The 24,336-nt window shown below is 34.5% G+C and overlaps 4 protein-coding genes across 4 annotated transcripts; 2 read left to right on the top strand and 2 right to left on the bottom strand.

The window, feature by feature from the left end:
• Nucleotides 1–3,789: 3,789 nt before the first annotated feature.
• Nucleotides 3,790–7,186, bottom strand: LOC110723660 (putative receptor-like protein kinase At3g47110). Its single transcript, XM_021903005.1, has 3 exons — nt 6,599–7,186; nt 4,848–5,666; nt 3,790–4,716 (listed from the first exon to the last, which is right to left on the bottom strand). Exons 1-3 carry the CDS (start codon nt 7,083–7,085, stop codon nt 4,649–4,651), a joined length of 1,374 nt encoding a protein of 457 aa, XP_021758697.1. The 5' UTR covers nt 7,086–7,186; the 3' UTR covers nt 3,790–4,648.
• A 2,335-nt stretch (nt 7,187–9,521) lies between these two features.
• On the top strand, nt 9,522–12,969 carry LOC110723643 (putative receptor-like protein kinase At3g47110). Its single transcript, XM_021902990.1, has 2 exons — nt 9,522–12,254; nt 12,352–12,969. Exons 1-2 carry the CDS (start codon nt 9,602–9,604, stop codon nt 12,750–12,752), a joined length of 3,054 nt encoding a protein of 1,017 aa, XP_021758682.1. The 5' UTR covers nt 9,522–9,601; the 3' UTR covers nt 12,753–12,969.
• A 572-nt stretch (nt 12,970–13,541) lies between these two features.
• Nucleotides 13,542–15,621, bottom strand: LOC110723654 (E3 ubiquitin-protein ligase ATL6-like). The gene has a single exon (XM_021902999.1). It carries the CDS (start codon nt 14,893–14,895, stop codon nt 13,867–13,869), a length of 1,029 nt encoding a protein of 342 aa, XP_021758691.1. The 5' UTR covers nt 14,896–15,621; the 3' UTR covers nt 13,542–13,866.
• Nucleotides 15,622–21,551: 5,930 nt separating this feature from the next.
• LOC110723632 (protein MIZU-KUSSEI 1-like) lies at nt 21,552–22,953 on the top strand. Its single transcript, XM_021902979.1, has one exon. It carries the CDS (start codon nt 21,800–21,802, stop codon nt 22,586–22,588), a length of 789 nt encoding a protein of 262 aa, XP_021758671.1. The 5' UTR covers nt 21,552–21,799; the 3' UTR covers nt 22,589–22,953.
• The last annotated feature ends 1,383 nt before the right edge of the window (nt 22,954–24,336 follow it).

The raw sequence follows: 24,336 nt of genomic DNA, 5'->3' as shown, positions 1-24,336 counted from the left end.
AACAAAACATTTACAAATGCTACCCACTACTCTTAAACGCTACTATTTTAACGTTTGAGAAAAAACAACTTAAACGCTACTTCTACCGCTAATTGCTAATCACATTGGTACCTTGTCAAAACGATAACCACTATCTTAAACGTTATCACCAAACAGGGCCTAAATGATGATGAACTTGCGATTTTAACCTCCCTTTTGTTTGTTTTTGCATTGCTTTTATAACTTTTTTATATTGTGCGACTTGGGAATATTGCTGATCTATGGAAAATGACGAATTCTTTCAAAATTGATGATATCGATCATAAATTTCCACAAGATTACAGTAATTCATTGAAGAAAAGTATAGCGAAAAGTCAAGCAAGCTTATCTTAGATGAAATCACTAGCAAAATTGCAATTATTAGTGGGTTAAAACAAAATATAATCAATAATTGATTAAATAGAAAGAGTATCCCATTGAACTTGTAGGCCCTTTTTGGTTAAAGAAATTTGGATGGAAAAGAAAAGAAAGGAAATTGTTTTAATCAAATTCCCATATTTGGTTGAATAAATGACATAAAAATCTAAAGGAAAGGAGGGAAGTGGGAGGAAAGTCTCTTAACAAAATTTTGGCTTTCCTTTCCTCCCAAAATCGGAGGAATTTGACTGGAAAGAGAAAAATTAAAGTAATTTCCTTTCTCTTCCCTTCATTTCCTATTCATCAACCAAATATTAGAAAATAAAATCACCTTCCTTTCCCTTCTTTTCCTTTCTTTTCCCTTCCCATCCTTTCTCTTCTTTTCCTTTACTAATATTGAACCAAAATTTTTACCAATAGTATCTTGATAGAGTGATGACTCGCGCGATCATCCAAAAGAGACGGAAATAATTAGGGAATATGTGGTTATCATATGACACCAAGTCAATTAAGGGGATATGTGGTTTATTATATGACATCAAGTCAATTTAAGTTTATTCAAAGTATTTAATAAACTCCAATGGTTGATTTAATATATGCTATTTTTTAAAGATTCTTGTAGGGCCAAGCTTGGACCGAAAATTGCATGCCCAAACCCGCCTAAAATGGACAGGTCATGCAAGCTTTAATTTTTGGGCTTTTTCAATCCCGGTAAGAAAATAAACAAGAAAATCAACTAAAAATACATAAAAGCGTATGCCCAAACTAGTCCAAAAAAAAAAAAAATCGAGCCGGGCCAAACCCAACCCGATTCAGGCCGAAATTTTTTTTGGCCCAAAACCTACCCTAATCCGTGCTGGGCTAAGTTTGATTAGCTCTAAGTGATACTATTACTATCACACACTCCGATCAAAAGATTCTAAACTACTCTCTCCGTTTTTTTTATATGAATAGTGAAAAATCTCAACTCTAACTTATAAAAAAAAATGGAGAGAGTAGTTTAGAATCCTTTGATAAGAGTGTGTGATTACTAACATATGTGAGTTTGGTCATACATTACATACACAAGGAGCAAAGGAAGTAGTTCAAAGCAAAACGTACATTTATAATATTTACTATTTGGTTAAAATTATATACTTCATAATCTAATAGAATTTTATTACAATGTAGTCTTATCAATTAGGGTCGAGTCATGAGTCATCTCAGATTAGGTCACCTCAGGTTACGAGTCAAGAAATGTTCAACCCTTGCCTAAAGTTTTGGGTTCGGAACCAACCCAACGGGCTTTGAACATTTATTTTATTTAATTTATTTTTTGCTAATTTTTTATTTTTATTTTTTTAATGTATTAAATCAAATATTTCTACCAACATTATTATTAGTCATTACATACCTACGAGATAGCAAATCATTACAAAATCACATCAATTCCTAACTAAATTTTGTATCAATGATATATTTTAAAATTTGATATATAGATTAAAAATTTATCTTAAAATGCAATTATCAACCCGAGCATTGCACGAGGCACAAAATTAGTATATAATATATAAATATGATAATATAATATGTTGTTGGATTTGTCATGATGTCTACTTAAATTAATTAATTTTTTTCATAATTTACTAAACTCTCGCTAGATCTTGTATTACAAATAGTTACATATTTTTGTATTCTGTATTTGAGAAGCACGCATTCTTGATTAAGACGGACTTATATTAAATTATTATAAGATTATTTAAAGTTATCTTAATAACATGTAATCATTAATAAAAACAAAAATACAAATTAAAATACAAAAACTCATTGCAAATTAAAAGTTACCCTTAAAGAGATTAAATTTACCATAAAATTGTTAAAGTTACCCCCACATTGTTAAAGATACCAATATGTTAGATATTATCAAATGTATAACTAGCCAAACAAAGACCATTTGTATTTGATAGAGAATATCCGTAGAATATTCTCATCCTAGGTTTAAGATATATTTTGTATAAGATTATCTTTGATATTTGTACATATCTAATATCACAGCTTATGTTAGATCTTGGGATTGTTTAGATCTAAAATTTTCTCTTCCCCTGCCGGTGGGTTAGAAACTTAAACCCACTAGCAGGATTCACAAACAATTACACAAAACACACTTTTTTTTTAATTATGGAGTACGATGGTTGACCATCACCGACAACCCCTCTTGTGCTCCAACTCCCACCACACATAGGAGCTTTGTGCACCACCTCTACCTCTTGGTTCTCCACCTAATATGCCACCTAGCTCACTCATAGTCTTCCTTCTTTAACCTAATCTGTGAGTGAATTGCAATGTTGCATAACGTATCACAGAATTATAATAGTCTGAGATGAGCTAGACCCAAGAGATGAACCACGCACCCTTCATATTTAATTTTTTCCCCTCCACGTCATCGGCATCAGTAGCAGCAAAGGCAGAGTCTTCCTCCACCTCCTAATTTATTGCCGTCACACTCCAAGCCATCCTTCCAAGCGGAGGTATTTAAACAATGGCCATCTTTCCTCTTTGGAGTCATGTTCATTCACGTACAATATAAAGAGACGAGAGTTGTTGGATTGGTTTTGCTCAAATTGCCAATGAAATTTTGACCTTTTAAATTATTTTTAATGTTTAAACTAATGCATATATACGGTGGGCTTTGTCATTCTCTAAATTCACCCGCTACTTTGTATTAGTTTTTGGTGGGATTTTTCTCCTTGCGTGGTCATTTTTTTTAGAGGTAGATGTTTCCAAGTGGTTTAGTGATGGGAATTTAGTATACTCCGGAGCAATTTTATTTGCTTTTATTCAATTGTGATTTCCCGCAGCATTAGTGCTCTATCTTTTGACGGTGGTCCGATTCTCTCCTTTTCTCCGGATCTGCAATATGGTCTAAAATCGCAACCCGTGTGCGGCCCTTCAACCTCTACTTGGTCCAGCAACACTCTTTTCTCTTATGCGTAGATTGTGGCTATTTCTTCTCCTCGTCATCATCGGCACTCTTTGGCTGCTTCTCTTTTGATCGTGGGTTACTATAATATCCTTTACCGTTCGATGCAAGATTCAGATCCAGTCTGAGCATCTGATTTTTCTCCCGCTCCGACTGCGGGGGTGTGATAGAGAATATCCGTATAATATTATCATCATAGGTTTAGGATATATTTTGTATAAGATTATCTTTGATATCTGTACATATCTTATAGTTACCTATTACCTATAAGTATTGATAAATGGAAATCACTATAATCGAGGAATTTCATATTATCTAACAGTATTTACGATTTTTACTAGAATGTTCACCTTAGGCCTTAGAGCCAATTCGTTGAGGCCATCATGCACTCGTGTGTATGTGATACAAAACATGTAAGTAATATATAACTAATTTGCTAAAAAATGAAAATGATATTAATAAGAAATATAGACATTTCTCACGAATTATTCTATAACAATTCAATCCAATTGATGCATATAGAACTGAGAAAAAAAAAGGAAATTTTGAAAAACTACCTATTATAGTCCAGAATTTGCGAGAAACTACTTATTAAAAAAAATGTTGTAATTGACTACCTAATTTTCGAAAAATGTTGTAATTTACTACCTTACGCCGGATTATGAAGGAGTTTGACCAAAGTTCTCCGGTGTTGAATTGGTCACGTGATCATCACGTGACACTTAATGACCTTTTCCTTTCATCAAGTGTCACGTGACCAAGTCAACGCCGGAGAATTTTGGTCAAACTCCTTCATAATCCGGCGTAAAGGTAGTAAATTACAACATTTTTTAAAAATTAGGTAGTCAATTACAACATTTTTTTTAATAGGTAGTTTCTCGCAAATTCTGGATTATAATAGGTAGTTTTTCACAAAATTTCCAAAAAAAAACATCATATACTTATTCCAAAATTTTATTACATGTATCGGTTGATGATGCGCAACTCTTCAAGAAAAGTATCCTTTGTAACCTGTAGGTCTTTGATGACATCTTCGATTTTTATTCGATTTTGTGGTGAATCCACTGAACATTTTAGTCCTACCTTAATGAGAGATTGTATGCACTTCATTTTACAGACATTAGTTGCCGAAATTATATCTTGATTCCCATTTCCTGCGCCATCACTATCATCTAGAAGCCTAGGGTCAACTACCCTGGACAATCGATCTGTCGATAATGCTTTCTTTGCGTACTTGTGAAGGTCTAAACCTTCCTCGAACATGCCAGCGGTGGGAGATTCAGCAACCATCATTTATATCAGCACAATGCCGAAACTGTAAATGTCACCTTCCTTAGACACTCTGCTTCCTAGGCCATACTCTGTCCCAAAATATGAAAAAACATAAGAAAATGTAACAACTTATTATTTTGTATAATAAATAAATAAAATAATAATGCATCGTTTAAGAAACAGAAGCACGGAGTAGTAAATATATTAGTCATGGAGTTACCGGGAGCAGCATATCCAACAGTCCCTTTAACCGCAACTGAACTACTAATACGTGAACTTGATTGTGAATGACATCTTGCTAACCCGAAGTCTCCAACATGAGCAACCATGTCATTGTCGAGTAGAATGTTGGCTGGTTTGAGGTCGCAATGAATTATTGGAATGTTACAATAATTGTGCAAATAATCCAGTGCACATGCTACATCAATCGCAATGCTTACTCTTTGGAGGAGGCTTAAGATATTTTCAGTATGTTGATCGTTGTGAATCCATTGTTGAAGATTTCCATTTGGCATGAACTCGTAAACTAACGCCTTAAAATCATTGCCTTGAAAGTCAGTACTCGAGCAAACAGTAAATATTCTTAGGAGGTTTCTGTGACGAATATTTCTTAATACTTCACACTCTGCCATGAAGCTCTTTGTAGCCCCCTTGAGATCAAGGCTAATGACTTTAACAGCTACAACCACCTTCTTATTGTGTTCGAGATCAAGGACTCCTTTATAAACCGAGCCAAAATGACCTGCACCAACTAAGTTTTCTTTCGAAAATCTATCTGTTGCTCTCAAAAGCATGTCATAAGATACTTTTAAGAAGGGCAACTTCAAGTTCAACATTAATCCTTGAGATATCTTGTTCTGTTTCCTCATAAAATAAACTACGAAATATATTAATGCTAATATCACACCAACCAAAGAAGCTACCGCGATGATTAAGGTCACTACAAAACGTAATTTATGCTGCCTTTTGGACTTGGTTTGGCTATCTGGCAAATGAAGCTTATCCCCACTATAATTTTCTTCATTTCCAAAATATTTTTCTGCATTCAAATTCACAAAAATTTACATATATTACATTAGAACATATCCCTCCAAGTTGAATGATCTAGATAATTATATTGGTAAAAGATAAATAGAGAGTAGACTCAAAGCTCAAAATATTGATTAATAAACTTACATTATGGGACTATCAATTGCTGGTTCCTACATGCGCCTGTACGGTGCAACGTACAGTCGTTTTGTAGGAAAGAACATAGTATATAAATGTAATAAACATATAGTTATAGTGAAAAGAACATACTTGCACAAAAAAAAAAAAAACATATGTTTATGTTCATTGATCAGTCAGTGTAATGTACTTTATTTGCAACATAATGATCATTGTTTAATGTGAAATGTTTATTAAATTTTGTCTTCAAATTAGGGTGGTTATATATAGATAAAGTTTATTACATAATATTATCATGTTCTTTATTAATACTGCAGATGTTCTTTAGATATGAAAAAATATATAACATTGGATGTTCGTTACAAAACAAATATATGTTCTTTATAAAATAACTGTATGCTCTTTATAAAATAGTTACATGTTCTTTTTGCATTTTTTGGTTGTACCAAGCAAGGTATAGCCGCCTGCACCTTAAAATTTTCATGGGACTATGTGCATTGACTTGCAATCTTGTATTATAGACTATCCAACCACTTCACAATATTTAATGTCAAATTGTGATTAATTAATAAGATGGATGTTAACTCATTAACAACTTCACATCCTCATCAAGCATATTATAAAATTTAAATTGTTTTTAAATTTAATCACATTGTGTTAACGTTAACAATTCAAAGGTATTGAACTATTGACCAAAAGTAACATGAAAAAAAATGATCGGAACTTTAATCGAAATTATTGACCAAAGTAACATGAGAAACAGGGAATTTCCCAACTTTAATAGCAAAAGATATTAGCACTAACCGTTACGGCAACTCTCTCCGTCGATAAATCCATCACCAATGAAACCCTCATCACACTGACACCGGAAACCGGAAGCTCCGGCAACTTGAATACAACGAGCCTTTTCATGACACCGGCACTCCCCATTAATCCACCAACCAACCTGAACCGCCTCGAACTCTAGCCATGTATCAGGGTTACCTCCAGAGACGAAACTGTCAACAACAATCGACGAATACAATAAATCACATCGACTGTCAATGACACCCTCGTACCTCAAAAGTTCACCTTTTAAAGTACCGTTCTTCGAGTCATAGCAGCTCATGCTGTCTTTCTTCGAACCACACAATGCAAACCTGCTTTCCGACAAGCTCGGCGGAATCATGTACAGTTCTGTAAAAGTAGACCGTTGAGATTGGTTAAAGCGTAGTTTTTCCCGAAAAGATGTCTGATTTCGGTTATCGAACGGCTGCAATTTGGAGGGAAATTGAGTATGATGGAATTCCATGTTATGCTTCGTATATCATAACCTTTGAATAACATTCTACCGTTGGATTTGCAATCCAACTGAAACTCACAATTTTCGGAGAATCCGAAAGGGTACTGTACTTTTGTTCCTAAGCATGATCTGCTACAGCAGTTTCCTGAGATCTCAATTGCTTTTGTTGCTGATATGGAAGTCGTCAAAAGGATCACCAAATTGTAGATTATTATCATCATTTTAATTCTATCTACATTTTTTGTGGTGGTTTGCATTTTTGTATTTTGTGCATTCGACTTGGATTACACTCATTAGTCATTACAGTAAAGAACAAAGACTTGACTTTGCTATGGTGTTTTGAAACTTCCAAAATAAAATAATTTTGTCCCTGTTATCATTTGATAACGTGTTCATATGATTTTTGACTCCATTGAAAAATACGTTTAATGGCACCTGAAAAAGTCAAGTTACTCGTTATTGTTTGCTCTTAGATTTGTTAGTTCTTTAATTTTTTTATTGAATGGGGTTGATGAGAGAAAAAATAATGGAATTTTAAATAACGAGTATTGTGGTGATTAAAATTTCCAATTGTCGAACAAATTCAAAATAACTTGAATCAAATAAGAAGTGATAGAGGGAGTATACTATATCAGTGTATCATTATCCATCACGAAATATATCGAACTAATATACCTAAAATAAATACTTTAATTTAAACCTTGGTCAATCTTATCGAAAAGAGAATTAAAACATTACTTCTCCGATTTCCATATTAATTATAAAAACTGTTGAGCCCATAAACAACCTGCATGTGAGCATTCTCTTGTCCCGTACTAAAAAACTAAAGGGGAGGGTGTAGTGGTAATGTAATCTCACATTAAAAGAATTTAAGTGTTACCATCACTATATAAGGCTAAGGGGCTACTCCCCTCATTGCCATATGATTTTAAGGTGGAACCTCTTTGAACTTGTGAAGTAGTGGCTTGCACTCTCCTGTGACGAGTGCAGTCTTGACCCGTTATTTGACAAAAACTCAATTGTATTGAAAAGGCAATATAGCAAGAACTCGATACTCGCTCTCTTCTCAATATACTATACATTATTTTATCATTTTATTGGACATTTCCATTCAAATTTCATCATCATATTGGACATACTTTATACAAGATGGGCAGATGGCCCATAAAAGAATATTTAGAATGGTCTGAATAGATGGGCCTTTTTTGGGGGGGAAGGGGGAGGGGGTGGACTTTAAACGGTGATTAAAATCACTCAATGGTCCAAGTCAAATCCAAAATTTCTAAGCCCAGCTACGTATTTATGAGGCTGCCACCAAAATGAATATTTTCTAACAAAACATATTTTACAATAATTTTCATTCATATAAATAAATATTCATTTTCTTTTTTAATTAATAAAAAATATTTGTGTTTGTTCAGTTGTATAAAATGTTCGCTTTTATTGTAAAAGAAGTTTAATTAACATTAACATTAATAATGTTAGACATTAGCATTTTGTTCATTAATAAAAAAAAATATTATTGATTTACTATGTATTTAATTGGTAATAAATCATATAGTTCAGTGAATTGCAGGATATTCATTTAAGAGATTTGAACAAATCAAAGTATTTCACTTGAAGCTTACAAAAATGTTGATGAATAAGGAATAACAATATATATTCATTTTTATTTAAAACTAAAATGTTTGGTTACATAATATAGATGTACAATCTCTTTTATTTAGTTTTATAGTCTCTTTATTTTACTTTTTTTTTATTATAAATGTTCATTTTTATATATTGCAATGTTCAGAAATTAATGTTCATTTTTTTCTAGTTAATGCTCATTTTGTTCTAGTAAATATTCATTTGTGTTGCTCGACTTCAGCCTAGCTGACTGTGACCCTAGTTAAAAGTTTGCGGTTTTAGGTATCATCCCAAAACTTAGAGATATAATTTCAACTTATTATGTCACCAGCTAACTATCCATTTTGAAACCCATGAGTCCATGACCCACGTATTACTGTAACACCAAGGTCACCAACCAGCAAATTGACGGCACAAGTACAGAAATTACTATTGGCAACCTCAACCCGGTGTGTAAAGGCAGCTAGGGGAGAAAATAAAAAGAGAAAATAAACTAAACTACTTACTCTCAAGTTCTCATATTAGTCGTATACTTAAGAAAAAAATTGGATCATGATTTCCCCATGTCCATACAATGAAAACGAAGTTATTCTGTACATTTATTATAATCAAATAATGTGAATTCTATTACCTTCCTTTTATAAAGTCATCTTTGTTAATTAACAATAACAATAAAGTGTTGTAGCATTTACTTTACCAACCACGTCCTAGTCTACATTCTGTTAATTGATTGTCGTGTTTAACTGCTCTTTGAATTTCGTCCATTGTAAAACAGCCAATATGCATTTTACTACTGTAAAAGCTGAATATTTTAAATGCATTTTGATACCATAAATCACCAAATTAGGTACTATAAAAATACATCAAATAGCCTTCACTTGTGATACATTAGAGCCATGAATATCATCTGCCCATCTTTATTCATTTTAATCATCCATTTCTTAAGCCTTTTAAGCTCGGTCTTGTCAAATAGTGAGGACCGTGTTGCTCTCTTAGCCATTAAGTCTCAAATTACTCATGACCCTCATGGAGTTTTAAACTCTTGGAACGACTCTCTTTCGATTTGTGACTGGCAAGGTATCACTTGTGACACTAGCCATCCTCATCGAGTCGTTGGCTTAAATCTTGAGCACAACGATTTGGTGGGAACTCTATCACCTTATGTAGGAAACTTAAGCTTCTTATACAATATTTCCTTAGCCAATAATACTCTTGGAGGATATATACCACCTCAAATAGGTAATCTCTTAAGTTTAAGGTACCTAGCTTTAGAAAATAACAACTTTCAAGGCCAAATCCCGGCGAACATATCTCAATGCTTAAAGCTCCGGTCACTTGGTCTAGGAGGCAACCGTCTTACAGGAATGGTTCCGTCTCAGCTTAGCCTCCTATCTAAATTAGAGTATTTATATCTTTATAAAAACCAGCTTATGGGTGATCTTCTCAGCACAGTCGTTATGAATTTGACATCTTTGCGACAACTGTCTGCATCATTCAATTCCTTTGAAGGAAGCATTCCACACAATATTGGAGCAATACTAAAAAAATTGACTTTTCTTAGTATTGGAGAAAATAAAATGTCAGGTACTATTCCTCCTTCCTTTTACAATCTTTCAAACCTTCAAGTCCTAGATTTGAGCCTTAATCAACTTCATGGAACCCTTCCTTTGGATATCGGGTTTCGACTTCCTCAGCTAACCATATTCCACATAGGTAATAATTCCTTCCATGGAAATCTCCCAGCTTCTCTCTCAAATCTTACTCATCTCGTGGACTTAAGTGTCTACTCTAACAACTTCACTGGAAAATTCATGTTTAGTGCTAAAAATATGCCTAATTTGGAAAGCTTTGATGTCTCCTCCAACTACTTAGGGACAGGAGAAGTGGGGGACTTAAGTTTTCTACAAACTCTTGTTAATTGTACCCAATTATATTTTTTACAATTAAGTTCCAATAATTTTGGTGGGATTTTACCAGATTTTCTTGGTAACTTGTCCTCTGATTTGACCGAGTTAGATTTTGGACTTAACAAAATCTACGGAACCATTCCCATGGGATTGTACAACCTCGTAAACTTAGAGCGACTAAGTCTCCAAGGAAATCGGCTAACCGGTCATCTTTCTCCTCTAATAGGAAAAAAGTTAACTAAACTACAAGCCTTAAATTGTATGAATAATAATCTCCATGGACCTGTCCCTTACTCATTAGGAAATTTATCGCGATTGAGTTGGTTGTACATGGGCTATAATAACTTTGAAGGTATAATACCCTTAAGTCTAGGAAATTGTACAAATTTGTTATATGTGTCACTTAACCAAAACAACCTCACTGGACCTCTGCCTCCTCATCTATTCCATGCTTCGATGATAGTTGAACTAAATTTGCACCAAAACCGCCTACAAGGAGGTATCCCGGTGGAGATTGCTCAACTGACAAATTTAGTGGCATTCGACGTATCAGAAAATGAATTATCCGGTGAGCTCCCTAGTAGCCTTGGTAGTTGCATTAGCCTTGTTGGACTATTTATGGGAGGGAACGATTTCACTGGACCTATCCCTCAATCCTTCAAGTCTTTAACTAGTTTGAATTACTTGCAACTATCTCATAACAGATTATCTGGCCTTATTCCGAATTTTTTGGCTAACCTTTCATTGATGACATTAGATTTATCTTATAATGAATTTGAGGGAGAGGTCCCTAGACTTGGGATTTTTACCAACTCTAGTGCCATTATAGTTGAAGGGAATAGCAAACTTTGTGGTGGGATTTCTGAGCTTCGTTTGCCTAGATGTCCGAAAAGAGAATCAAATAGAAGGGGTAGATTGTCTGTTGCTGTGATCGTGATTATTGCACTGGCTTCATTGATTGTTGGTGTATCGATAGTGGTATCAGTATACTTCCTGCTTCGTACGAAGAGGAAATCCAATAAACTGTCACATACATCATTGTTTAATACAGAGCACTTCTCTAGAGTATCATACGCAATGCTTCTACAAGCAACAGACAATTTCTCAGAAGAAAATCTACTTGGTACTGGCCATTTTGGTTCTGTTTATAAAGGAGTTCTTGATATAGAGGGAAATACAGTTGTGGCTATTAAAGTAATCAATCTTGAAATAGAAGCAGCTACAAAGAGTTTCATGGCCGAGTGTGAGACATTGAGAAATATCCGTCATAGGAACCTTCTTAAGATTGTCACTGCTTGCTCGAGTACTGACTTCCAGGGTAATGATTTCAAGGCATTGGTTTACGAGTTCATGCCAAATGGGAATCTTCAACAATGGATTCACACCGATCAACATGAGAGAACCTTAAGTCTCCTACAAAGAGTAAACATCGCGATTGATGTGGCATGTGCAATAGATTATTTGCATAACAGCTACGACGTGCCTATAATTCATTGTGATCTAAAACCAAGCAATATTCTTCTCGACAGTGATATGGTTGCTCATATAGGAGACTTTGGATTAGCAAGATTTTATTTAGATACAACCGCGAATAATAGTAGTTCAGTTGCTGTCAAAGGTACAACTGGCTATGTTGCTCCAGGTAATAACAAAACTATAACGCTCAAGTACTAAACTTTCATGTCTTTATTTTTGGAGGCCTTCTTTTTTCACCTCTAAATTGTTCTGTTTTTGGACAGAGTACGGCCTAGGAAGCATGGTATCTAAGGAAGGTGACATTTACAGTTACGGCATTGTGTTGATAGAGATGATGACCGCAAAAGCTCCCACTAGTACCATGTTTGGGGGAGGTTTAGACCTGCATAATTATGCAAAATCGGCGTTGTCTGAACAACTGATAAACATGATTGATCCAAGGCTGCTAGATGATGGTGCTTGTGCAAGCAATGAAAACAAAGACCAAAAGTTGGTAGGAAATTATGACAGTAGTAAAATGATGTGCTTGAAGTTACTCATTGAAAGCGGAGTAAAATGTTCAGTGGAAACACCACAAGATCGAATGAGAATCAAAGATGCTATCAGAGAGTTACAAATGACTAGGGACATGCTTCTTACAAACTTTGTATCCCCTGTACAATAAATTTTAAGTTACATTGTATTATATTATCTTGGAAGAATAATATAATACAATGTAACTTAAAATTTAATATAGTATTTGGAGAGTACTCCCTATATTCATAGGAAAGCCGAATTTCTTCACCCACAAACATTTATGTCAAATGCAAGTTATGTATTCTATATTTGTATAATTGTATTACAAAATTAAAAAAATCAAGAATTAAGGACTTATTAATCGTCATTGCAATTAAAAGATTGATACTTAATCTATTTATTTAATGGGTATTTTGCAAATGATATGTCAATTTCATATAAAATTAAATGAAAACATTGCAAGTAAACAAAACCCAAAAAAATATGCTGAGAGCAATTTAATTATATAAATACAAACTTGCGTGAGGTGGAGAGATGGTGGGCGGTGTACATGATTTCTCAACTTAACCGAAAATTCAATGTCATTTGTTTGGGGTGCTTTTTATAAAATTCTTCCAAACTTACTGTGTGATTATTTAATAAATGACTAACCAATTATATCAATGCATGTCAAGTGCATGGGCAGATCCAAGGGAGCCTACCCGGGACTTGGCTTGCTCGACCATTGCCAAAAATGTGTTGTATTAATTATTGTGATAGATAATCCATACTATATGAGTTGTTGAGTTGGTTTTATATCTTTGAAAAATGACACGGTAGATTTCGTAACGGACATTTCAACAACTACAAGTGTAACAAGAAAAGGTTGGTAACTTGATATTCATACAATCAATCCCAAATTCCAAACATAATCATATATATAGTGTTACCGTATATATTATGGAAGTATACAATTCACAAAATTAAAACTTGTGTTATCATATAATTTACTCAAATTATAAAGGAGTAGTTTGATGCACACTCATTGTACATTATTCTAAGTTTCTAACATGGTAGTATATACAACAATTCCTAATAACTCATTTGTCCCAATGACGACATGGACAATGATCAAATTCTATAAAGATTAAATTTACACCTCACCATGAAAGAAATGGGTTAACTAATGTAATTTGGGAAATTAAATAGCCCTATAATAAAATAAATAAACAAATTATAATATACAATTATTGAATTATGAAAGGGGGTCTAAATTCTAACACTCAAACAGGAAGCCGAGGCAAACCCTCTACCGGTGTTACAACCGTACCAAAAAACCTCTTAGACCCCGAACCTGAATCTCCGTCACCACCATTATTTTTCGATGTCCACTTAAACGAACGCCCGAAAAACCGTCCATATCGACTACTTCCACTACCTTCTCCTCCACCATTTCGATACCCTCGTCGTGAACTCGACACCCGAGGCAAAACCACCAAGCTAGCTGACCGGTTCAGCTTCGGCCGAGCCACCATCAACTGCTTCCGAATCTCATCCGGTAACCTCAGCGTAAACCGCTCATGATCCTCACTCGATCGAACCAATGAGTGACCCGTTGAGTGCGATCTCGGCACTCTCCCCTTCGGTGGCATAGGTAGAACCGTAACCTCAACTTCATAACTTGTCGTTCCTGACTCACCCTGCGTCGAGTGATGAAGATCCTCACTCGACGACTCGGGTAATGTGTCAGGAACAAGGTCAGCTCGACAAACAGGGCAAGTAGTATGAGCAATAAGCCAAGCATCAATACACTCAGGATGAAAGACATGATCACATTTCGGTAGCAAACGAAGCGTTTCATCCTTTTCGAACTCGTTAAGACAAACCGCGCATTCGAGGGAACCTTTACCGATCTTCAACTCCTTTACATCGGAGTATAAAAAAGTCGGGAACGTGTCGATCACGGATCGATCAAGTCCCCGCTGGTTAATTCTTACCAAATTACCGTTTCGGGCGATAGTGGTCGTATCGCCCGTACTGGAACATTGTTGGATATAGATGGAAATACATCCCGTGATGAAAAACCCAAGGACTAACACAATCACGATCAAAGCCATGGATGGGCTTACTCTACTATTATCCAACCCATTATAATCGCCATTTGGTGAATTTGACGATTGTTGCGCATCCACCGCACGTGTCGGTATCGAAAGAAGAATTAACAGTAATGAAATAATTAGAAGCTGGAAGATTGGGATTCCATGTGATTGAGTGTAAAGGTTGTTGGTAGTGCAACAAGGGCGGGTCTTCATTTGGGTTAAAATTTTAAGTGTTACTTACAAAAATTAAAGTATATAAATGGGGGTAGGAGTTGTCGTGGGAAGGAAGAAAGTGGGGTCCAAGGGAGTCTTTGCTTTGGCATGTGATGACGTAATAAGGGAGGAAGATTTTGGTAGGCGGCTTTTTTGTGTTTAATCGACGGTAGTGATGCGAGTGATTTATTATGAGAATTGGAGGATTGACTTTATCGGATTTGTATGGGAGTTGAAAATTGACTTTCTAGATAAATCTTGAATTTATTGACTTCTTATAATATTACTTGTATCAATCTAGAATTCTAAATTCAACCATGGATGTTTTTTCTATTTTGTTGATGTAAGATGAAGGTTCAAATGAGATTAAAATGAAGAATAAGAATAATCCTTTTTGTAATAAGGTTACTAATTTTATATGACCTATTCGTATAAACAGATTGCTAGTTAAACGTTTCAGTCTGATATTTTGAAACATTAACTTTTGATTGTGATGTTTATGGTGTGACAACACGAGTGCCTAAGAAGGGAGGACTAAATGTTGTAGTCCATATTGGAAGAGGACCGCTGCCATTAGTAGAAGAAAAAGATAATTATAGTATAGATGGAATATTTTGAAATAAAGGAAAAGGGGGAGAAATGGAGTGAAGATGACTTTTGCTGTTTTAGGAGGGTTGTTCAATGTTCATTGCATTGTCTTTTTAATAAGTTTATTTAATCAAGGTTTTTAAATAGTTAATGGGATAAACTGCTTTATAAATTAGTTCACGAGTTTGCTTCCAAGATAGAGTATTTTGGGTAAGAAGGGTGCTTCCAAGTCACGCACTCTTTTGAAAATATGATTGATGTTATACAATGCTTCCACGCTGCACCTCTATTTATAAAATACTTGTATGAATGTTAATTTTTCAGTTGTTGCTACATATGCATCCACGTTCCACTCTTACTACTTCTACACTCTTATAACTAAACCATATATTGGCTTAAGCCAATTGATATACTAGTATCTTCGTTTTATGTTAAAAACAAATAATAAAAAAATAAAATATAAAAAACATATAACCTGTATATAATTTACTTTTACTATCTTTGATGATTATAATTAAGTAATATAATTTTGTAAAGATGAATTTTGTCATATTCGTATCAATTTAATTATATTTTCAATCTTTTACTGTTCAAAAAAAATATATATTTTCAACTTTTAAAATTATATCCGCCAAAAAAAAAGTCATAATCTATCTATCTATTAACCTATACTAAAAGCAAATCCATTTATATCACTTGTCATTATCTTGTGAAAAATTTTCCCGCATTTTTCATTTTTTTTTTTTTTTTTTTTTTGCAAATTCTTTTTAAATTTTTTTTATCCTATTCTATATATACCTAAATAAAATATTGTTGAATATATTTTATATACCTTATATTTGTAATATTATTGTAAAATTTAACAACCGTACATTATTGCACGGGATTTAAACTTAGTTATTAACTAGTAGGGTATAAAAAAAATTATATTAATATTGAGACAAAATTTGCAAGACCTCACAATATTAAATTTATCCTTGTATAAATATTACTCCGTGCAACAAATAGGTAAAGTAAGGTGTAAAAAATTGTCTTTCAATTTGACCATAATCTAGTATAATATCCATTAAATTATGTATTAACCAAAACAAGAAGTCATTTCACATGTGGACTACTAACGTGCTCCCAATTCTCTCGTAAAGCCCAGCCCAAGTTGGTCAATTGCAAGGCGACTTTTGTTAAAATAAAACCAGATCCTATCCACCCAATTAACCAGGTAGGCACTGGCTAAATATGTGATCATAACAATCTTTTTTACAAATTTAAATTGTTTAATGCATCGCTTTTGATCCCTTAAATCACAACTAAACAAGCCCAAGAGTCAAGGCACATCAAAAAAGTTCAACCAATTTGTTAAACTCTAGATGCTATTGGGCCAATGAATTTCATTGTTAAATGAGACAATTGACTCTGAGAGGTAGAGTTGTCAAATTGGATCTGTAGTTCAGATTCGGATTTATAATGTGAATTATTTGGATAATATGTTTATGATATGATCCAAATAATTCACATGGCTCATAAATTTACTGTAGTAAACTAAATATATAGCCAAGAAAGGTACAAGTTTTTAAGGCCAATAGCCTGTAACATTATAACACAAGTATGATTTGAGAAACTTGAACGTCAATATTGATCTGTATAGCCCTAACATTATTTTAAAGGCGGGTTTTAACAATCCCCGGCATATGCATTTTCATTTTTCATTGGGTTGAATCGGGTAATAGGTTTTTATTGGGTTAGATGAAGATTAAGTCCATTTTAAAGTTTTTGGATTTAAATTGCGCATCAGATTCTTCGAGTTGGTTGTGGATCGGTTTAGATATTAAATTCACTGATTAACTCAAATGATTGATTAATATCATATTGATTTGAATCAATTTCAATAGCATAATTTTTTAAAAAATTATAAAGTTGGATTGAATTTCGATTGATTTTAATCAATTTCTCAAGTCGGGTCAATTTTTAACTGCTCTATTGATAGGGGGATTAGCTTTGGACTTTAGAGTCTCCTCTCTATCTTTCTCTCACGTTGACATGTTGGAAAACTTCCAAACTGTAGTGTTTCCCCAATAAGCATCAGAGATTGAGTAATAATTATCAAATTAAACAGACAAGATTATATATATGTTAGCAACCCAACAACATTATAACTACACCTGAGATGGAACACACTAAACTTTGTCTTAGATTTGCTCTTTATTTTCCTACTCAACCCACCAACTACATATTTTAATTAATCTTTATTGACACAAATTAGTTGAGTACATGTGAACCATAAGAATAATTGTGAAAAAAAAAAATAATAAATCAAAGTGCACAACATAGATTTTCATAACTATATGATTCAAAAGTAGATTTAATTTTTAAAAATAAAATAAAGGAAGCAAAGTTAGGACTTGCACGTCGACACGTCGTTTTATTGGGTGCAACTTAAAATTATGTAATTAAACAATGGCTTCAATAATATTATCTACATTCTACACCCATCTAAATATAATAAAATGGCTTCAATAAAGCCGCTATTTATGCAAGTCAGCCTTATTGTATTAGTTTTGTAAGCCAGGTCGTCAAATATTGTTAAGGAAGAAAGAATTATTAATAATTTAAATGGGGAGCATACTACATGAACTGTTATTCTGTTAACCTATGGTATTTTGATTCTATGTCCATTCTTAATTTTTGAGGAGATTTTAAGGACACCGAATTGCATGTAAACAAAATACACATATGGGACTAAGTCACTAGCTGTGTGACTAATATGTGCTCATATGGTCGAACTCTATAAAATATAGTATTTAGGGATGAAGATCTTTTACCCTTTTAAAGAACCGATTGGAATAAAATAAAGCAATCCTTGTTCATAACGAGGGAAATTGGATGCTAGGTCAATTAGTGGGAGCAATTTAAAAAAAGGAACAAACACATCAAGTAAATCAAATGCGCTACACCACAAACCCTACATAGTCAACTTGTGTGTGTATAGTATACATCCTCCTAATCCAGTAATCCCTTGCCAAGGAGGAAAACATACACTTTGTATAAACAAGGGAGATGTCTTTCAATCTTTCTTTGTGAGACAAAGACACTTTTCCAAAATAAAACCCATGCCATGCAAGCTTTAATTTGTGGTTTTTACCTCCAACAAGATATTTTGACATTCATATATATTTTGAGATAGGAGCCAAAACATAACAATTGGTATTTCTTTGACTTTAGATTACATGAAGCTAAGGTCAAATCTCACCAATCTCAATTTAGAACGGATTTTCCTAAATTTTTACCTTTATAATGGATCTTCTTCTATCTCTCTTAGCGATTCATGATCTTCAATCCCATATTGTACGTAAAAATATGAGATATTTTTCACCGTACATACAAATCACACTGCACACCATATATGCCTAAACATTGTAGAGTGAAAAGGTACGTAGCAAGTCTTTCTGTTTACTAGGTCACACACTCACACAATAGTACATTGTATTGACATTTTTTGGTTAGTTGTATGCTAGAGTCATGTAAAAAGGGTCTATAATGATTTATGTGCACCATATGATTGAAAAAAACCTTGGTCATTTATACAATTATAAGATATGAATAAGGAATGTTTTCTTTCAAAATAACGGAATTGATCGATTTAGCGCGGGGAAAGGGACGAGGAGATCGAACAAAGTGGGTCGAAGCATGTGGTAAAGGAAAATTAAAGGCGAAGCAAAAGAACATGAATGGAAAATTCCAGCTAGAAAGCCAAAAGAAGAGCAAATAATGAACTACTATCTACTATTAATGCTACGTTTATGGTTTGTAATTTTATCATAATTTTATGTATACTTGCTTATAATTTAGTGGTCTACATTGCATCCAACAAACCACATTAATTAACTCTATTTATTCTCTTCTTTATATTTTCTCCCCCTTTATTCACTTCGGGAAAAAAAAAAACTTAAATCAATTTCAAAATTATTATTAAATACTAGAAAAGATAGAATAATTTGTTTCCAAAACATATTCTTTTTGCTTGTTGAAGGAATCTATTTGTTGATATTCAATTTATGAAATCACAACATTTGGTACATGAGAATGTTTGAATTTCCTTTTCTCAACACCCAATGTATAGGTCTATCATGTTAATATTCTTTACTGGTCTCGACTCGATCTATTTTTGATGATATTTTATCTTCTTGTATTTCTTCGTTCTAATGTTGTTATGTGGTCTCACGTTAAGTGGGAGGAAAATGTAGTTGCTCATAATCTAACATATGTTTACGCCTTTTGGTATTGAGCAAATTTGGGAGAACCAATGTCCTTGTGAGGTTTCTCTATATGAGGTTTTTCCGTATATTTAAATAAACAAATTATCATTTTAATGCATCTCTTGACTTTGCTTCAAAAAATATAGGTGTATCGCGTTAATTATGATGTTATTTACATGTATTAACACAGTTACAATCTAAATCATATTTTAGATAGCATCCAGCCAACAACTTACACCCTAACAATATATTTCTAAACTTTCTTTTTTCAGAATTTCCCGCATTTGTATAAGCCAAAATAACATATAGTAGACCATAATGCCTTTATTAAATTAATATTCTCTTCTTTAGAGAAATTGTCGTTTTTCTTAAAATTGAAATGATATGAGTATCTTTTCCGGGAACACCGTGTTAATTTGGAGGGGAGTATAGGACATCCTTTCGTCAAGAAAACGCCAATTATTTAATGTTGAAGCTTTTTTATTTTTATTTTGTAAAAAAATATCCACACACTAACAAACACTTATTTTTGGGGTTTTGGGTGGCAAAATATCGTTAAATCATTAATTTTTCCAACCATTTTTTTTCTTTCGAAATGACTTATTGTACGGTACTCCCACGACTCTTCCTCTCTATATTATTGTTATCGTTGTTATATTATGTACATTCCCATAATTATTCCTTTTCATTATTGTTGCAATATAGGATCAACAAATTTGCAAATATACCCTTTGTCAAAATATTTTCATTAATTAATTAACAATTAAAATATAGTGGTATTCTTTTATCAAAAAAAAAATATAGTGGTATTCTACATAAATAAAAAACAAAAAATAAAAAAAATTCAAGTCTGAGATTTTATAAATAATAAAATAAATAAACTATTGGATTAAATTGAATGGATTATGTCATTTTTGAACCTATCCTTTTAAGGAAGAAGGGTGAAGAATTTTTTTTCAAGCTTTCATTAATGATTTAAAAATAATACTCCGTAATAAAAATGCTAAACAATAATGGGTATATCAAACTATGGTTCACTATTGTAGTTTTTATGAAAGAAAATTTTATTTGATTCAATATCTTATTTATTTGTTAACGTCGAAACTCTATTGTAGTTTTTTAGATGTCATATGACTTTTAAGTAATGAAATATTTTTCCTATTATAAATATATAAAAATAAAAAATAAAAAAAAATACTATGGTTCACTACTAATGTAACCCATGCCCAAAATTAGCACCATTCACATACAAGTAATACAACTCTGCAAATCTATCTCAAAGCTAAGACCAACATTTTGAAAATATACTCCAAGCTCGATCTCTTTGCCTCTATTCTAAATCATAAAAATGCACTTATTAATTATATATGCACCGACTAGATAAATGGGATAAGTACTCAATTTTAATTCAAAGATTATTAAGAAAAGTGATTGATTATAATAAGTTTATATTAACATTATGATGTTATGGTACAATGTATAACCTTATGAATTATAATTTTTTTCCTTAAAAAACTACTTTTTTATGTTGAATTTGTTCAACCTAATTAATCAACCTAATATGTATTATCCAAAAATAATATAAAATATTACTTAATTTCCTACTTTGCAAAGTAAGGTTGAATATATTCACAAAACATTTGATCGATATTTACACCTCATTTACGCAAACATTACTAGAAAATATTTATTTAAGTACATTTAAAAAGAAAAACTGTCAACTTTGCATCAACATATATAAAAAGAAAAAAGAGCATCAAAATCAATGATCAATTGAATGATTGAAATCAAGAATAAATTAAACATAGCACCTTCTTTCACTAATTGAATCATTCCATTATAATTAATGTGATTAATTAGTGTCAAAAGATAAACTAAATAATTACTCATTAGTGGGCTAACTAGATTCTCATAAACCCACGCACATAAACCTTTTTTACATTGCTAACCTCATCATATATTCATATCCCTTTCTATATATATAGGTGTACCACACAAAGTTCTTAGTAGCTCCAACAAACATTTCACACATACATCACCTAAATCCTCTACCAACAACAACCACCATGCCCACATACCGGAACATGGGGCCCACCCACATCGCCGCCAACGTTACCACCGTCGAATGCCACAAACAAGTCCGAACGTGGCGGCTCCTCCGTGCCATCATGGAACTACTTATCCCTACATGTAATTGCACCTTTGTCCAAGAACAACAACCTAATAATAACCACCAAATTAAAAAAACAAACTCAAACCATCATAACCTTAAACCAACTCATTCTAGAACCTCCTCAGCATCCTCATCCTCGTCCTCATCCTCATCATTCTCCTCGTTCTCCTCCTCATCCTCGTCCTCATCCTTCCTTACAGGAACAATCTTCGGATACAAAAAAGGCAAAGTAAAGTTTTGCGTTCAAACAAACTCTAACGCAGCAACTCCAATCCTCCTCCTAGAGCTAGCCGTCCCTACAACAATCCTAGCTCGCGAAATGCGAGGCGGGGTATTGCGAATCGCCTTAGAATGCTCCTCCATGCCTAGTACTAACGACCCTTTTTCTCTTCTCGAAATGCCGGTTTGGAAAATGTACTGCAATGGTAGAAGGGTAGGTTTCGCCGTAAGGAGACGGCCATCGAAGGCCGATACCGAGATTTTGAGGAAGATGAAGGATGTAGTGGCGGGTGCCGGGGTTGTTAGCGGTAAAGAAGTTGGATGTGAAGAAGATGATATTATGTATTTAAGAGGAAATTTTGAGAGAATTCGTGGATCAAATGATGCTGAATCTTTTCACTTAATTGATCCTGATGGTCATATTAATCAAGATCTTAGTATCTTTTTTCTTCGATCTCGATAATCGTTATCGTTATGGTTATCGTTGTCGTTGTCTTCGTCGGATCAAATCATCTATCTCCTATGGATACTCACTAGTCCATGCTATATTTGCATGGAATTTTTTTTATTGGGTTGAAGAAGGAGGTTTTATATTTTTTTGTCAAATATTATTTTGGTAATTTCCCATTTAGTTGGTTGTCTAACAATTTTCTCTTAGTTTTTTAGCTGCTAAAAGAGACTTACTATAAGTGCTTTTTTGGTAGTTGTTGTCATTATAGAGAAAATTTGTAAGTGTAATAATTACCTAAAGGGGGTCTTAAATTGTTGCTAGCCAATTTATGTAAATGATTTATTCATGAATTAAAGTATTTTGTGGATTTTAATACATGAACTATATATAGTTCAAGATCAGATTGCTTGTTTTTATTGCTTCGTTTATTTTAATTATTGTTTGGGTCCAATTTAGTCCAATTGGGTCTGGTCACTGAATGATCCAATTAAAAGCCCAAGGTTAAGGTTCAACTCTCCAAATGTGCTAAAGTCAAAAATCAAACATCCTCAAAGCCATGTCAAGGTCAGTCAACGGCCCAATCAGCTTGGCCCAGCCCAACTGACTTCCGGGCCCAATCCGCCTCCTTCATTAGCCAAGGTATAAAAGCCAACAATTTGGTCAATTCTTGGTAAGACAATAAAGCCTCAAGCAACTAAACTCTTGCACAGCTTTCTCTCTCTAATATACTGACTTAAGCATCGGAGGGGCCTTCCTCGGCGTCCCCCCCGAGGCTAGTTTACGTGTATTTGTTGTGCAGGAAACCCTCGGCTCCTGCGTCGTTCGGACCGAGACCAAGTTCCCTCAAGATAAAAGGATCTTCCGAGATTCGATTGTTTTCATCCGAAACAATTTGGCGCCGTCTGTGGGGAACGCTACTAAATTTCGCGTCAGTCATCAAACTACTCCGGCAGTCGCCATGACTAAGAGTGGAAAGAGTTCCAAGAAGGCTAAGAAGGGAGGAGGCCGGATTACGGTGAGGGAACGCCAGCCGGTTTATCCCTCCCCGGAGCAAGCCTCTTCCGAATCGGAGGCCCCCATTTCTCCGGAAAGGGAAGCCTCAAGAGGTCCTAGCCTCCAGGAGGAGAACACCTCGCACCACACTCGGCAGCCGGGGCCATCCCCGAGACCGAGTGGCTCAGGTGCGAGGAACTCCCCGCCGCGCCATAGCGTGCAATCCAGGTCACATCCGCGGGAGACTCCTCCCTCCGGACCCTCCACCGAGGAAGTGGCCAGAGCAGTGGCCATCTGCACGGAGTTCCTTAAAGCTCAAGGGGCTCCAATCCAGATGCCTGATGATCACCAGCCGAGAAACCTGAAAAGGAGGATCGGTCAGGATGATGGTGGACAAGTTCCACCACATAGAGAGCTCGGCCAGAGGTGGCGAGGGGACACCCGAAACTCCAGTAAGGAGAGGAGGAGGAACCCTCAACCCTCTGACCACTCCGAAGCTCAGAATTCCATGGGGCCCTCCAAGGACCCGGAATTCGCCCGCCAAAGCGTTCACGAACGCTTGGGTTCGAGGGAGGTGAGTGTGCATAGCCGCCTCACCTTCCCAGAGGATACCGGACCCCACCCAACCTTGTCTCAGCCGGGGACGAAAACCACTTCCACCTCTGAGAGAGGAGGGAGCGAGGTCCCTGAGGCCGGGTACAAGGGGAAGGCGGTCATGGTTCCATCGAACTCGCCCTTCCAGAAGTGGATTCTGGAAGAGCATGTGC

The sequence above is a fragment of the Chenopodium quinoa genome, unplaced genomic scaffold, assembly GCF_001683475.1.
Source record: "Chenopodium quinoa cultivar QQ74 unplaced genomic scaffold, ASM168347v1, whole genome shotgun sequence".
NCBI lineage: Eukaryota > Viridiplantae > Streptophyta > Magnoliopsida > Caryophyllales > Amaranthaceae > Chenopodium > Chenopodium quinoa.
The sequence above is the reverse complement of the archived record's forward strand: the minus strand, read 5'-3'. Positions and strand labels throughout refer to the sequence as shown.

What these genes read in the sequence shown, in the direction of transcription:
- LOC110723660 (XM_021903005.1), bottom strand. Translation starts at nt 7,085, where the DNA reads ATGGAATTCCATCATACTCAATTTCCCTCCAAATTGCAGCCGTTCGAT. An exon ending in CGGAGAGAGTTGCCGTAACG is followed by an intron (nt 5,667 to 6,598) that starts GTTAGTGCTAAT and finishes ATTTGAATGCAG; the next exon opens with AAAAATATTTTGGAAATGAA. An exon ending in TGTTGGATATGCTGCTCCCG is followed by an intron (nt 4,717 to 4,847) that starts GTAACTCCATGA and finishes ATTTTGGGACAG; the next exon opens with AGTATGGCCTAGGAAGCAGA.
- LOC110723643 (XM_021902990.1), top strand. Translation starts at nt 9,602, where the DNA reads ATGAATATCATCTGCCCATCTTTATTCATTTTAATCATCCATTTCTTA. An exon ending in AACTGGCTATGTTGCTCCAG is followed by an intron (nt 12,255 to 12,351) that starts GTAATAACAAAA and finishes GTTTTTGGACAG; the next exon opens with AGTACGGCCTAGGAAGCATG.
- LOC110723654 (XM_021902999.1), bottom strand. Translation starts at nt 14,895, where the DNA reads ATGAAGACCCGCCCTTGTTGCACTACCAACAACCTTTACACTCAATCA.
- LOC110723632 (XM_021902979.1), top strand. Translation starts at nt 21,800, where the DNA reads ATGCCCACATACCGGAACATGGGGCCCACCCACATCGCCGCCAACGTT.